Source organism: Bombina bombina, chromosome 4 (genome assembly GCF_027579735.1).
Source record: "Bombina bombina isolate aBomBom1 chromosome 4, aBomBom1.pri, whole genome shotgun sequence".
Classification (NCBI taxonomy): Eukaryota; Metazoa; Chordata; class Amphibia; order Anura; family Bombinatoridae; genus Bombina; species Bombina bombina.
Genome location: NC_069502.1, coordinates 241,873,076 through 241,889,677, shown reverse-complemented (window position 1 = coordinate 241,889,677; position 16,602 = coordinate 241,873,076). Strand labels below are relative to the sequence as shown.

Genomic DNA, 16,602 nt, shown 5'->3' with positions numbered 1-16,602 from the left:
ATAAAAGGATTATCTATCTTTTTAAAGAGACAGTCTACACCAGAATTGTTATTGTTTTAAAATATAATCCCTTTATTACCCATTCCCTAGTTTTGCATAACCAACACAGTTATATTAATACACTTTTTACCTCTGTGATTACCTTGTAACTAAGCCGCTGAAAACGGCCCCCTTATTTCAACCCTTTTGACAGACTTGCATTTTAGCCAATCAGTGCTGACTCCTAGGTAACTTCATGCGCATGAGCACAATGTTATCTATATGACACACATGAACTAACACCCTCTAGTGGTGAAAAACTGTGAAAATGCATTTAGATAAGAGGCGGCCTTTAAGGCCTAAGAAATTAGCATATGAACCTCCTAGGTTTAGCTTTCAACTAAGAATAACAAGAGAACAAAGCAAATGTGGTGATACAAGTAAATTGGAAGGTTGTTTAAAAATGACATGCCCTATCTGAATCATGAAAGTTTATTTTGGCCTAGACTGTTCCTTTAAACAATAATAATTTTGGAGTAGACTGTCTTTTTAAATGGTAGTAGGTTTAGGAGTGATTTGCAGAAGTAATTCTTCTTCGGAAGGTGGTTGATTCATAGAATAAACTTCCATTAAAAGGTAGTGAAAACAAACACTGTTGGGTGATTCAAGAATACCTGGGATAAGCATAAGGCTATTGTATGCACCTTATTGGAAATATGGGCAGCATTTCTAAGCCTATGGTTCTTATCTGCTGTCAAACTGTATGTTTCTGTTTCATAGGTATTTTTCTGAATTATTTGGGAATACTTTAATTTGTGAAACTGTACTAACATTTATCAAACAAAACAAATAACATGAAATAATCTTGAACAATGGAACTTGAGAATTGGTCCCTAGGTATGATTATTATTATTGGTTATTTGTAGAGCGCCAATAGATTCCGCAGCATTAATGATGTAGTGAAATACACTGCATTATTTAAGCCTTCAGTGTCAGCACTTTTATTTATAATATTGTATCACAGTTAAATTTAAAGGTCCTTTAAATATAGTAAAATTGCATAATAAGTGCATAATAAAAGACAATGCAATACCACTTACTCTGAATTTCAAATAATAAGCAGTATATTTTTTCTGACAGATGTATTTTTCCCATTTGCCAGCCCCCTGTATCATGTGACAGCCATCAACCAACTACAGGCTAGTATACGTATACACTGTGAACTTGTGCACATGCTCAGTGGGAGATGGTGCATCAGAAAGCGTGACTGCAAAATTTGATAATGGAAGTAAATCTTTCTGAAACATGAAAGTTTAATTTTAACTTTAGTATCCTATTAATCAAAATTATATACAGTATGCTACATTATGGCCAAAATAAATGTCTTGTCTCTAGTACTTTGAAGTCTTGTACTTGCTGGACTAAATTCTTGTACCTGTTAAACAACAAAAAAAGTTTCTGAGTTTTTTTTTTGTTTTTTTTTTTAAAGGATAAAACTTTTCTGCATTACATGAAAGGAGTATCCTGGGTGTGACATGTCTGTATAGCAATCTTTGGATCTTCTGTCCTCTCAGTGAGAACCTGCTGATTAATAGACTTGGGATAATGTGTTTCCTGGTCGATGTGTGAAAATCGTTAGCTCCCTGTGTGCAGAATCTCTTTAATCTCATGCTAATGAGTCTCTTACATCTCTATCTATGCTTCCTACAGCCCATCCTGCTGACCCATACTCCTCTATGTTCACACACAATCTTGTCCTGGCCATAGGAAGAAATAGGGCAGAATTTGATGCCAGATAAGAATCATTGCCCACCCAGTCTGTCTTTTCTTATCCAATTTCACATTCTGATGCTCACTCTGCTTTCATGTTTAGGAAATCCTTCAAGGGTTTTCTTTTTACATTTATTTATGATACTGTAACCTAACAAATCTTTATTTTGTGCATTATTGTATCCAGTTAAGGCCAATGTTTTTGGCAAAGGCACAATATGGACCACTAATGCTGTTCCAACCAACTCTCACGTCTCTATTTTTAACAAATAAAGAAATCTTCGACTGGGTTAAATGTGTGCTTTCTGTGTGGAGCTAATACGTTTTAGATGTGTGTGTATATCTCTATGTGTCGGGTTATGACCACTTTACCCGCAACAGAACTGCTTATTTGAAGCAAGCTTGTATATAAGAATATATTAATAATATTTCTAAAATTTTCTCTGTGACCCTTATTAGAAGAAAAATAATTTAAAAACAAGTGATCAATCACTTCAAAAGGTTAAACATTCCTGGTCTAAACAAAAACATAAAGGAAATACCACACAGTGGTTAAAATGAAATAAATATAGATATTATTTTAAAAGTTTAAAAAAACTAAACATTTGATATCTGGTTCATAGAACTGGATATAGTTTTATCGCTATGCAAGCATCATATATCATTTACCACCTCTGCTGAGAAGCCATTCAATGAATTCATTTTTATTGTCTTTTTAAAGGGACAGTAAACCCCACAAATGTAATTCATCGTGATTTGGATAGAACATACAATTTTAAACTTCTTTCAAATCAAATATGCTTTATGCGCTTGTTATCCTTTGCTGAAGGAACAGCATTGCACTATTGGCAGCTAGCTGAACACCTCTAGTTAGCCAATCACAAGAGCCACATGTATGCAAACACCAATCAGCAGCCAGCTCCCATTAGTGTAGGATATGTGCATATTCAACAGTGGATAGTAATAGAACAAAGCACATTTGAAAATATAGGTGATTTTAAAGGTGTCTTAAAATTGCATGCCCTATCTGATTCTTGCAGGTTTCATTTTGACTTTCCTATCTCTTTAACACTTACAGACTAGTTAGAAAACATATTTTAATACATCCACTATTTGAATCTATAAGCAAATCTGTTGCTTAGATATGTATTCTCACTTATTGCATTGTAATATTTTTTTTCTATTGAGACATCTAAAATTGTCAGCAGTATCTAGCTTTTCCATTATTTTAATCAAGATCAAATTAGAGTTGTGAATATAGCTGCTTATATTTTGAAAATGTTATCAGAAAAAAACCTTATCTGTCTTTATAGTACAATAGTATTATTGTATATAGGGTGACCATATTGCTGCTTTAAAAAGGGACACATATGAAAAATACATATGTCAGGGCTGTTTTCAGGACTGTTTAAAGAAATGTTTTGTATAAGGACCCTGGCATATGTATTTTTCATATGTGTCCCTTCTTAAAGCGGCAATATGGTCAGCCTAATTGTATATCAACTTATAAAGTATTAACACGTAGAGAGATGCCCTGTACAAGTGTGCACAATTCTGTTGGACTAACTGAGGTATGGAAAATTGGGGCCTAATGTGTAATAAAAAAGAAAAGAAAAAAAAAAAAAAAATGAGTATCATTGCACAGATGGGGCTATTCGGATCTAGGCCTCACACACATCCCATGCATTGTTTTATTCCTTTACTGTATCACTTCTGTTTGTTCCTATTACTTCCTGTTTGTGCTGTTCTGAAATCTCCACCAACAAGGCTTTTGGTTTTAGACTGTTTTGTCTCTGCTAAAAATATCCCGACAGATGGTGCAGAGGTTGTCATAAAACATCTTAACAAATGACTAGTCTAAAGGGAAGCAAAATTCCCAAATGAACCCATTTAATAGGGTATCAAGAGTATTCAGAAAAGAGAAAAAAAACAACTTTCCAGTTAAAGGAACATTAAAAAACACTTTGAGATTGTTCTATAAAATGTGTAATTATGTGTATTATAAAACAATTGTAATTTAAAGAGACAGAACCCCCCCAAAAAAAAAAAAAAAAATATGTGATTTGGATAGAATATACAGTTTTGATCAACTCTCCAATTTACTTCTATTATCAAATTTGTTTCATTGTCTTGTTATCTTGTGCTGAAGGAATGTTGGCAGCTATATGAACACATCTAGTTAGCCAATCATAAGAGACAAATGTGTGCAGGCACCAATCAGCAGCTAGCTCCCACTAGTGTAGGATATGTGCATATTCTTTTTCAACAAGGAATGCCAAGAGAACAAAGCACATTTGAAAATAGAAGTAAATTTATAATTGTCTCAAAATGACATGCTCTATCTGAATCATGCAAGTTTAATTTTTACTTTCCTATCCCTTTAATTCTGAAAATGGTTGGCTTAAAAATTCCTGCAAGAATTGAACAAGCTGATTCCAAACTTCACAAGCCTGACTCTGCAATATTAACACAAGCATTGTTTGCTTACTTTAGAAACTCATTTATATATGTCCCTAATCGGCCTCAGCTGAGGAGAAAAAAATAACAAGCTTTTAAACATAGGGGGACTTAGATTACAGCAATATGGCCCCAATTACTTAAAAAACATAGTTTTAAAAATAATATTAGTTTTTTTATATTTTGAAGAAATAAGTGTAAAATGCCCCTATTGTTCTTTGCCCCTTTCATTTTTTTATTCAGGGTATATAATAGAAGCTCATTAATATAGTAAAAATAGATTGTGATGCTAAAATAAAAAAAGAGAGAATATCAATAAACATATACAGAGCCAGCACTATGAGAGCTTAAATACACCATGAAAATAAGTGTTAAAGGGAGTTAAATGTTTTTGGCTTTTTCTCCAACATTGGTGTGTCCGGTCCACGGCGTCATCCATAACTTGTGGGAATATTCTCTTCCCCAACAGGAAATGGCAAAGAGCACAGCAAAAGCTGTCCATATGGTGAAGAGTATGTGGTGTTTAGTTGTAGTTTTTTATTCTACTATCAAGAGTTTGTTATTTTAAAATAGTGCTGGTATGTACTATTTACTCTGAAACAGAAAAGGATGAAGAGTTCTGTTTGTGAGAGGAGTATGATTTTAGCAGCAGTAACTAAAATCGTTTTCTGTTCCCACACAGGACTGTTGAGATGAGATAACTTCAGTTGGGGGGAACAGTTGGCAGACTTTTCTGCTTAAGGTATGACTAGCCATATTTCTAACAAGACTGTGTAATGCTGGAAGGCTGTCATTTTCCCCTCATGGGGACCGGTAAGCCAATTTCTTAGTCTCAAACAGAATAAAGGGCTTAATATGGGCTATAAAACTGGTAGACACTTTTATGGGCTAGATCGATTGCTTTATTTGGGCATTTTATACAGTTTGGTGTTGAAATTTCACACTTTATATCTTTGGGGAACGTTTTTTTTGCATCAGGCACTGGTTTAGACACCTTCCCAGTCAGGAAGGGCCTTCTCTGTAGTAGGCAGAGCCTCATTTTCGCGCCATTACTGCGCAGTTACTTTGGAGAGCAGTACATGCAACTGCATGTGTGTGGGTCTGGAAGTAGTTGAAAAAGTTCCTAGAAGGCTTCATTTGGTATCGTATACCCCCCTGGGTTTGGTAAAGTCGCAGCAAAGGCTAGAGCTGGGACTGTAGAGGGGTTAAAACTGTAAACTGCTCCGGTTTCCTCATTTTAAGCTTTGAATGCTTTAAGACACTGTGGTGAAAATTTGGTTAAAATTGAACAATTCCTTCATAGTTTTTCACATATTCAGTAAAAATGTGTGCCCTGTTTAAAATTTAAAGAGACAGTAACGGTTTTGTTTTAAAACGGTTTTTGTACTTTATTGACAAGTTTAAGCCTGTTTAACATGTCTGTGCCTTCAGATAGACTATGTTCTGTATGTATGGAAGCCAATGTGTCTCCCCCTTTAAATATGTGTGATAATTGTGCCATAGCGTCCAAACAAAGTAAGGACAGTACTGCCACAGATAGTAAAGTTGCCCAAGATGATTCATCAGATGAAGGGAGTAGACATAGTTCTACATTATCTCCTTCTGTGTCTACACCAGTTTTGCCCACGCAGGAGACCCCTAGTACTTCTAGCGCGCCAATGCTTGTTACTATGCAACAATTGACGGCAGTAATGGATAACTCCATAGCAAATATTTTATCCAAGATGCTTGCATTTCAGAGAAAGCGCGATTGCTCTGTTTTAAACACTGTAGAGCAGGAGGGCGCTGATGATAATTGCTCTGTCATACCCTCACACCAATCTGAAGTGGCCATGAGGGAGGTTTTGTCAGATGGGGAAATTTCTGATTCAGGTAGAATTTCTCAACAGGCAGAACCTGATGTTGTGACATTTAAATTTAAATTAGAGCATCTCCGCGCACTGCTTAAGGAGGTGCTATCTACTCTGGATGATTGTGACAACCTGGTCATTCCAGAAAAATTGTGCAAGATGGACAAGTTCCTAGAGGTTCTGGTGCACCCCGACGCTTTTCCTATACCCAAGCGGGTGGCGGACATAGTGAATAAGGAGTGGGAGAAGCCCGGCATACCTTTTGTCCCCCCTCCTATATTTAAGAAATTATTTCCTATGGTCGACCCCAGAAAGGACTTATGGCAGACAGTCCCTAAGGTCGAGGGGGCAGTTTCTACACTAGCCAAGCGCACTACTATTCCTATCGAGGATAATTGTGCTTTCAAAGATCCTATGGATAAAAAATTGGAGGGTTTGCTTAAAAAGATTTTTGTACAGCAAGGTTACCTCCTGCAACCTATTTCGTGCATTATTCCTGTCACTACAGCAGCGTGGTTCTGGTTCGAGGAACTAGAAAAGTCGCTCAGTAGAGAGACTCCGTATGAGGAGGTTATGGACAGAATTCACGCACTTAAGTTAGCTAATTCCTTTATTTTAGATGCCGCTTTGCAGTTAGCTAGATTAGCGGCGAAAAATTCAGGGTTTGCAATTATGGCGCGCAGAGCGCTCTGGCTAAAGTCTTGGTCAGCGGATGTATCTTCCAAGACAAAATTGCTTAATATCCCTTTCAAGGGTAAAACCCTTTTTGGGCCAGAATTGAAAGAGATTATCTCAGACATCACTGGGGGTAAGGGCCATGCCCTCCCACAAGATAGGCCTTTCAAGGCCAAGAATAAGTCTAATTTTCGTTCCTTTCGCAATTTCAGGAACGGACCGACCTCCAACTCTGCAGCCTCTAGACAAGAGGGTAATGCTTCGCAAACCAAACCAGCTTGGAAACCGATGCAAGGCTGGAACAAGGGTAAGCAGGCCAAGAAGCCTGCTGCTGCTACCAAAACAGCATGAAGGAGTAGCCCCCGATCCGGGACCGGATCTAGTAGAGGGCAGACTCTCTCTCTTCGCTCAGGCTTGGGCAAGAGATGTTCAGGATCCCTGGGCACTAGAAATAGTTTCTCAGGGTTATCTTCTGGAATTCAAGGAACTACTCCCAAGGGGAAGGTTCCACATGTCTCACTTATCTTCAAACCAAATAAAGAGACAGGCATTCTTACATTGAGTAGAAGACCTGTTAAAAATGGGAGTGGTACACCCAGTTCCAACTGTGGAACAAGGACTGGGGTTTTACTCAAATCTGTTTGTAGTTCCCAAAAAAGAGGGAACCTTCAGACCAATTCTGGATTTAAAGATTCTAAACAAATTTCTCAGAGTGCCATCGTTCAAAATGGAAACTATTCGAACGATTTTACCTACAATCCAGGAGGGTCAATTTATGACTACCGTGGATCTAAAGGATGCGTATCTACATATTCCTATCCACAAAGATCATCATCAGTTCTTAAGGTTCGCCTTTCTGGACAAACATTACCAGTTTGTGGCTCTCCCATTCGGGCTAGCCACTGCTCCAAGGATTTTCACAAAGGTGCTCGGGTCCCTTCTAGCGGTTCTAAGACCAAGGGGCATTGCAGTGGCACCTTACTTGGACGACATTCTGATACAAGCGTCGTCTCTTTCAAAGGCAAAGGCTCACACAGACACCGTTCTGGCCTTTCTCAGATCTCACGGGTGGAAGGTGAACATAGAAAAAAGTTCCCTGTTTCCGTCGACAAGAGTTCCTTTCTTGGGGACAATAATAGATTCTTTAGAAATGAAGATTTTCCTGACAGATGTCAGAAAGTCAAAACTTCTAAACGCTTGCCAAGTTCTTCACTCTGTTCCACGACCTTCCATAGCTCAGTGCATGGAAGTAGTAGGGTTGATGGTTGCAGCAATGGACATAGTTCCTTTTGCGCGAATTCATCTAAGACCATTACAACTGTGCATGCTGAAACAGTGGAATGGGGACTATAAAGACTTGTCTCCAGTGATTCAAGTAGATCCGAAGACCAGAGACTCACTCCGTTGGTGGCTAACCCAGGATCATCTGTCCCAGGGAAGGAGCTTCCGCAGACCAGAGTGGGTCATCGTCACGACCGACGCCAGTCTAGTGGGCTGGGGCACGGTCTGGGAATCCCTGAAAGCTCAGGGTCTATGGTCTCGGGAAGAGTCTCTTCTCCCGATAAACATTCTGGAACTGAGAGCGATATTCAATACTCTCAGGGCTTGGCCTCAACTAGCAAAGGCCAGATTCATAAGATTCCAATCAGACAACATGACGACTGTTGCTTACATCAACCATCAGGGGGGAACAAGGAGTTCCCTGGCGATGAGAGAAGTGACCAAAATCATAAAATGGGCGGAGGATCACTCCTGCCACCTATCTGCGATCCACATCCCAGGAGTGGAAAACTGGGAGGCGGATTACCTGAGTCGTCAGACACTCCATCCGGGGGACTGGGAGCTCCACCCGGAGATTTTTGCCCAGTTTACCCAATTATGGGGCATTCCATACATGGATCTGATGGCGTCTCGTCAGAACTTCAAGGTTCCTTGCTACGGGTCCAGATCCAGGGATACCAAGGTGACCCTAGTGGATGCATTAGTAGCGCCTTGGACCTTCAACCTAGCTTATGTGTTTCCACCGTTTCCTCTCATTCCCAGGCTGGTAGCCAGGATCAAACAGGAGAGGGCCTCTGTGATTTTGATAGCTCCTGCGTGGCCACGCAGGACTTGGTATGCAGACCTGGTGAATATGTCATCGGCTCCACCATGGAGGCTACCTTTGAGACAGGATCTTCTAGTACAAGGTCCATTCGAACATCCAAATCTAGTTTTCTCTCCAGCTGACGGCTTGGAAATTGAACGCTTGATTTTATCTAAGCGTGGGTTTTCGGATTCTGTGATAGATACTCTGGTACAAGCCAGAAAACCTGTAACTAGAAAAATTTACCATAAAATATGGAAAAGATATATCTGTTGGTGTGAATCCAAGGGATTCTCATGGAGTAAGTTTAAAATTCCTAGGATCCTTTCCTTTCTACAAGAAGGTTTGGATAAGGGATTATCAGCGAGTTCTCTAAAAGGACAGATTTCTGCTTTATCTGTCTTGTTACACAAACGACTGGCAGCTTTGCCAGATGTTCTAGCTTTTGTTCAGGCTTTGGTCAGGATCAAGCCTGTTTACAGATCTTTGACTCCTCCCTGGAGTCTGAATTTAGTTCTTTCAGTTCTTCAAGGGGTTAGGTTTGAACCTCTACATTCCATAGATATCAAGATGTTATCTTGGAAAGTTCTGTTTTTGGTTGCTATTTCTTCTGCTAGAAGAGTTTCTGAGTTATCTGCTCTGCAGTGTAATCCGCCCTATCTGGTGTTCCATTCAGATAAGGTTGTTTTGCGTACTAAACCTGGTTTCCTTCCAAAGGTTGTTTCCAACAAGAATATTAACCAGGAAATAGTTGTGCCTTCTTTGTGTCCGAACAGTGGCGTCACTAGGGTTGGTGTCACCCGGTGCGGTAAGTTATGGTGTCACCCCCCCCCCCAGAAAGCAGACACACACAAAAACACAGGCACACACACATACAAACACTCAGACACACTTAAAAACATACTCAGATGCACACACAAACACTCGGAAACACACTCAGACACACACACACAAAAACTCAGACACACACTTACAAAATATGTAAACTGCACTGCATTAATTATGAAGCTCATGCCTAGAGCTGCTCCCTGGCTCAGCAGAACATCAAATGAAAGATAAACAGAGCACTCTAAAAATAAATCACTAAAGAAAAGGTTTAGGCGCAAACTATGAAAATTCTGCTCTCTGACTCTGTTCCAAGTCTGTCAGTGCACAGCCCCGGGCCGCGTGCCTACCGCTTCTTATGGCCAATCACCTCTGCACTCTGCCCACCCCCAGACCCCCGCCCGCCCTCCTACCTGTTCAGTGTGCACTTAGTGTACCGTAACCGTAATGGTCTGGTGGGCATCATACGTGGCTCCTTCACTTTAAAGACAGTGTCAAACAGTCATGCGGTCAGGTGCCAGGCATCCCCTCATGATTTGCCAATTCCCGTTTAGAGAGACAGCACAGCAGTGAGTGACTCCACCGCTCCACATGTCACTGAGCAGTGAGCACAGATAGGCAGGCAGGTTTAGGCTAGCAGCGCAACTTTGCAAGCACCACGGCATGCCCACAACATTCATAGCGAAATTGGACAGGGGAGAAGCAAAGTACAAACAAGCAAAAGCAGCCGGGAAAACTATTTGTTGAAATTGCAGCACTGGCTCAAGGGGCAAAAAAATTGTGTGTCTACAACTTCCCCAGTCCCACCAATGTTCACAAATGCCAGCCCCTCTAATAAAAAAAAAATCTATGCATCTCAACATTGTATTTCTTTGAATTTCAATAAAATTAAAAAAAAAAAAAAAACATTTTTTTTTTTGGTGTCACCCCCTGGAGGGTGTCACCCGGGTGCGGCCCGCCCCCCCCCTTGTGACGCCACTGTGTCCGAATCCAGTTTCAAAGAAGGAACGTTTGTTACATAATTTAGATGTAGTACGTGCTTTAAAGTTCTATTTAGAAGCAACAAAGGATTTCAGACAAACGTCTTCTCTGTTTGTCGTTTATTCTGGCAAGAGGAGAGGTCAAAAAGCTACTGCTACCTCTGTTTCCTTTTGGCTTAAAAGCATCATCCGATTGGCTTACGAGACTGCCGGACGGCAGCCTCCCGAACGAATCACAGCTCACTCTACTAGGGCTGTGGCTTCCACATGGGCCTTCAAGAACGAGGCTTCTGTTGATCAGATATGTAAGGCAGCGACTTGGTCTTCCCTGCACACTTTTGCCAAATTCTACAAATTTGATACTTTTGCTTCTTCGGAGGCTATTTTTGGGAGAAAGGTTTTGCAAGCCGTGGTGCCTTCTGTTTAGGTAACCTGATTAGCTCCCTCCCTTCATCCGTGTCCTAAAGCTTTGGTATTGGTTCCCACAAGTTATGGATGACGCCGTGGACCGGACACACCAATGTTGGAGAAAACAGAATCTATGCTTACCTGATAAATTACTTTCTCCAACGGTGTGTCCGGTCCACGGCCCGCCCTGGTTTTTTAATCAGGTTTGATGAATTTCTTTCTTTAACTACAGTCACCACGGCACCCTATGGTTTCTCCTTTTTTTCTCCTGTCCGTCGGTCGAATGACTGGGGTGGGCGGAGCCTAGGAGGGACTATATGGACAGCTTTTGCTGTGCTCTTTGCCATTTCCTGTTGGGGAAGAGAATATTCCCACAAGTTATGGATGACTCCGTGGACCAAACACACCGTTGGAGAAAGTAATTTATCAGGTAAGCATAAATTCTGTTTTTTGTTATTCAGTGAGAACATACAATTTAAAAAAAAAAATCCAATTTACTTCTATTATCAAATTTTCTTTGTTCTCATGATATTCTTTGTTGAAGGTAGGTGTCTGGCACACTGCATGGCAGGAAATAGTGCTGCCATCTAGTGTTCTTGCAAATGGAAAACATTCTTGCCAAACTGATGCTATATAGTGCTCCAGGAATGGGCTGGCTTTTTAAGCATACATCCCTGCTTTGCAACAAAAGATACCAAAAAAAAATGAAGAATAATTATAATATCAGTAAATTAGAAAGTTCTAGAAATTTGCATGCTCTATCAATACCATGAAAGAAAAACTTTGGGTTTCATATCCCTTTAAGTTTTCTTGGCTTCTTTAATGTCTCTACTGACTGAGATGAATTTTTTGTTAAAGCCATAAAATATGAAGGTAACTAGCACTCATTGTAAGACTCAATACAGAGCAAATAAAGGTACAAGCAAAACAAATAACATTATATAAGCATAAGCTTAAAGGGACATTAAACTGCTGGGTACAACTACAGTAGCATGATTACTACTCACCATGGTATTGTTTTTCCTCCTGTATCTGCAGCTCTCTCTAAAGCTGTTCTCTTAACGCCTTAACGACCAAGGATGTACAAGGTACGTCCTACAAAAACATACCTTGTACGTCCTCTGGGGTTTTAAGCCCTGGAAGCGATTGTCATCGCTTCCAGCTGCTTTCAGGGTATTGCAGCGATGCCTCAATATTGAGGCATTGTGCAATACCCTCTTGGCCCTCTCTGCATTGGCCAGTGATGGTGCCGATTGTTGGTGGCGTGTGAAGGATAAGAGGGAGGCGGGTGGGTGGCCCATCGCTGGAGGGGGCGGGAGGAGGTGGAAGAAGGACGGGAGCAGGTGGGACCACTATACTAAATAAAAAGTTAATGAGTGGGAAGAAGGGAGAGGGGGGATATGTGTTTCAGAAAATATATATAAGAATATATATATATATAAGAAAAAAATATTTAAAAAAATATAAAAAAATTGTTATACTGGCAGACTTTCTGCCAGCACTTAAGATGGGGGTGACCTTTGGGGGGTGAGGGATGGAAGAGAGCTGTTTGAGAGGGATCAGGGGGTGGGATCTGTCAGGTGGGAGGCTGATCTCTACAGTAAAGCTAAAATTAACCCTACAAGCTACCTAATTAACCCCTTCACTGCTGGGCATAATACAAGTGTGGGGCGCAGCGGCTTTTAGCGGCCTTCTAATTACCAAAAAGCAATGCCAAAGCCATATATGTCTGCTATTTCTGAACAAAGGGGATCTCAGAGAAGCATTTACAACCATTTGTGCCATGGTTGCACAAGCTGTTTGTAAATAATTTCAGTGAGAAACCTAAAGTTTGTGAAAAAGTTAAAAAAAAAATTATTTGAGAGCATTTGGTGGTGAAATGGTGGCATGAAATATACCAAAATGGGCCTAGATCAATACTTTGGTTTCTCTACTAAAAAAATATATATAAATGTGAAAGGTTATTCAGGAATTCCTGACAGATGTCAGTGTTACAATGTAACTATCACTAATTTTGGGGGGAAAATGGTTTGGAAATAGCAAACCAAAAAAAAAGGAAAGTGCTACTTGTACTTATTGCCCTATAACTTGCAAAAAAACAAAGAACATGTAAAAATTGGGTATTTCTAAACTCAGGACAAAATTTAGAAACTATTTAGCATGGGTGTCTTTTTGGTGGTTGTAGATGAGTAACAGATTTTGGGAGTCAACATTAGAAAAGGTGTCATCATATTTTATAATTTATTTTACAGTACATTATATGATGAAAATAATGGTATCTTTAGAAAGTCCATTTAATGGCGAGTAAAAACGGTATATGATATGTGTGGGTACAGTAAATGAGTAACAGGAAAATTACAGCTAAACACAAACACAGCATAAATGTAAAAACAGCCCTGGTCCTTAACGGTAATAAAATTTAAAAACGATCTGGTCACTAAGGGGTTAATTTAACTCATTACAGAATGCAGTTGTAAAATCTCTGCATTTTATACTTGGGGCCACCATCTTGTAGCTGGCGTTTGTTGCATTCTGTTAGCTGGTGTTTTGTTGCATTCTGTTATAGAAGCAGTGCACTTTCACAGATCTGTGATGTTACCTTTGATTTCAGTTTAGTTCACATAATAGAGAGCACAGTTTTTTTTTGTTTTGTTTTGTTTTTATAAAAACGCACAAGGCAAAACTGAACTGTAGTTAATCAGCTGAACATTCATGGATTTACAGGGAGTGCAGAATTATTAGGCAAATGAGTATTTTGACCACATCATCCTCTTTATGCATGTTGTCTTACTCCAAGCTGTATAGGCTCGAAAGCCTACTACCAATTAAGCATATTAGGTGATGTGCATCTCTGTAATGAGAATGGGTGTGGTCTAATGACATCAACACCCTATATCAGGTGTGCATAATTATTAGGCAACTTCCTTTCCTTTGGCAAAATGGGTCAAAAGAAGGACTTGACAGGCTCAGAAAAGTAAAAAATAGTGAGATATCTTGCAGAGGGATGCAGCACTCTTAAAATTGCAAAGCTTCTGAAGCGTGATCATCGAACAATCAAGCGTTTCATTCAAAATAGTCAACAGGGTCGCAAGAAGCGTGTGGAAAAACCAAGGCGCAAAATAACTGCCCATGAACTGAGAAAAGTCAAGCGTGCAGCTGCCAAGATGCCACTTGCCACCAGTTTGGCCATATTTCAGAGCTGCAACATCACTGGAGTGCCCAAAAGCACAAGGTGTGCAATACTCAGAGACATGGCCAAGGTAAGAAAGGCTGAAAGACGACCACCACTGAACAAGACACACAAGCTGAAACGTCAAGACTGGGCCAAGAAATATCTCAAGACTGATTTTTCTAAGGTTTTATGGACTGATGAAATGAGAGTGAGTCTTGATGGGCCAGATGGATGGGCCCATGGCTGGATTGGTAAAGGGCAGAGAGCTCCAGTCCGACTCAGACGCCAGCAAGGTGGAGGTGGAATACTGGTTTGGGCTGGTATCATCAAAGATGAGCTTGTGGGGCCTTTTCGGGTTGAGGATTGAGTCAAGCTCAACTCCCAGTCCTACTGCCAGTTTCTGGAAGACACCTTCTTCAAGCAGTGGTACAGGAAGAAGTCTGCATCCTTCAAGAAAAACATGATTTTCATGCAGGACAATGCTCCATCACACGCGTCCAAGTACTCCACAGCGTGGCTGGTAAGAAAGGGTATAAAAGAAGAAAATCTAATGACATGGCCTCCTTGTTCACCTGATCTGAACCCCATTGAGAACCTGTGGTCCATCATCAAATGTGAGATTTACAAGGAGGGAAAACAGTACACCTGTCTGAACAGTGTCTGGGAGGCTGTGGTTGCTGCTGCACGCAATGTTGATGGTGAACAGATCAAAACACTGACAGAATCCATGGATGGCAGGCTTTTGAGTGCCCTTGCAAATAAAGGTGGCTATATTGGTCACTGACTTGTTTTTGTTTTGTTTTTGAATGTCAGAAATGTATATTTGTGAATGTTGAGATGTTATATTGGTTTCACTGGTAAAAATAAATAATTGAAATGGGTATATATTTGTTTTTTGTTAAATTGCCTAATAATTATGCACAGTAATAGTCACCTGCACACACAGATATCCCCCTAAAATAGCTATAACTAAAAACAAACTAAAAACTACTTCCAAAACTATTCAGCTTTGATATTAATGAGTTTTTTGGGTTCATTGAGAACATGGTTGTTGTTCAATAATAAAATTAATCCTCAAAAATACAACTTGCCTAATAATTCTGCACTCCCTGTATATGCTACAAGCTATACAATTAGATACAGAGTGCAAATTCATAAAGCATAGTGAGTTAAAAAAATAATCAAATAACCTATAATCAGCATTAGTGTAGAGGTAAGTACCCTTCAACAAGCAGCTAGTTTCTAAACAAGATTAAACTAAATTTGTGATTAACAGATAAACATCGATGAAATGCAATACACTTAAACAGTGATTAACAAAAAAAGACACGTGTGTTTTATATTGGGTGATTGCAGTTATTAGTGGATATTTAACACCTTCAGATTACCCTATAGATCAGGGTATTCAAAATCCCCAAAAAATAATAAATGTACATTGTCCCTTAAATTAAGTTTTCATTTGATACATTGTGTAAAAAGCATAAATTTGAATACAAACAGTGGAGCAATGAAAAAGCGTATTAAAAAAAAAAGTGCAGTGATTGCATTGTAGTAGTATAATCAGTGGATTATAGGTGGATAAATGATGCCGTTTCAAAAACTGATCCAAAGTTTCAGTAAAATGTCCCATTTGTCAGCATGGCTGTTGCTAAACCCTTAGCTCTTCAGAAAAATGAAGATGATGAATCCGCTGAGTTTAGCCGCGACATTTACCAGCAAGGAATAGGGCAGTCTGTGTATTGGCCATAAGCATCTGCTGGGGGCAGTATTGCACGGTATGAGCACGATCACCACTGGCTCCGCACTGAGGACAGGTGTATCCTCGCAGCACCGGACACTGGACTCGGCCATCCGGTCCTTTCAGGCGGTGTGTGCTGTAAAATACGGCAGATTCCCGGTTATTTTTGCAGAAAGTACAGCCCTGCTTCCCATGGCTCACAGCAGGCTGCTCGGGCTCCGAGGGGGCGGAGAGGAAACAGCTCCATGTAGGAGACACTGGCAGCATCTTGTCATCCTCCCGGGGCTCAGACACCTTCAAGCCTCTGATAATGAGAGCGGAGAGTCCCAAGTAATCATTCCAGGTGCTAAAGGTATTGCCCGCCTGTGTGGTTCCGCTATACGCCGGTAGCGCCATCTTAGCTCTAGAGAGCACAGTTTAAAGTTACATAACAAATATAAGCTTCAAGATTGTCGGCGCCCAGCATGAAGAAGCAGAGCTTTACTAAACAAAACTTGTAAGGAATTTAAATAAGATAATGATTTTGAAGAGATTTGCAAGCACAGGAGGAAAAACAATATCATAGTGAGTAATAATAACCCTTTTACTGTAGTTATACTCAGCAGTTAACGCATCATCAGTACACTGCTACCTTATTAAATCAAGTTACTATGATTTTGTAA

General features: G+C 40.0%; 1 protein-coding gene across 1 annotated transcript; it reads right to left on the bottom strand.

Annotated features, from left to right (window-relative positions):
• Positions 1–15,898: 15,898 nt before the first annotated feature.
• Positions 15,899–16,336, bottom strand: LOC128657216 (nanos homolog 1-like). Its single transcript, XM_053711473.1, has one exon. It carries the CDS (start codon positions 16,334–16,336, stop codon positions 15,899–15,901), a length of 438 nt encoding a protein of 145 aa, XP_053567448.1.
• Positions 16,337–16,602: the final 266 nt, after the last annotated feature.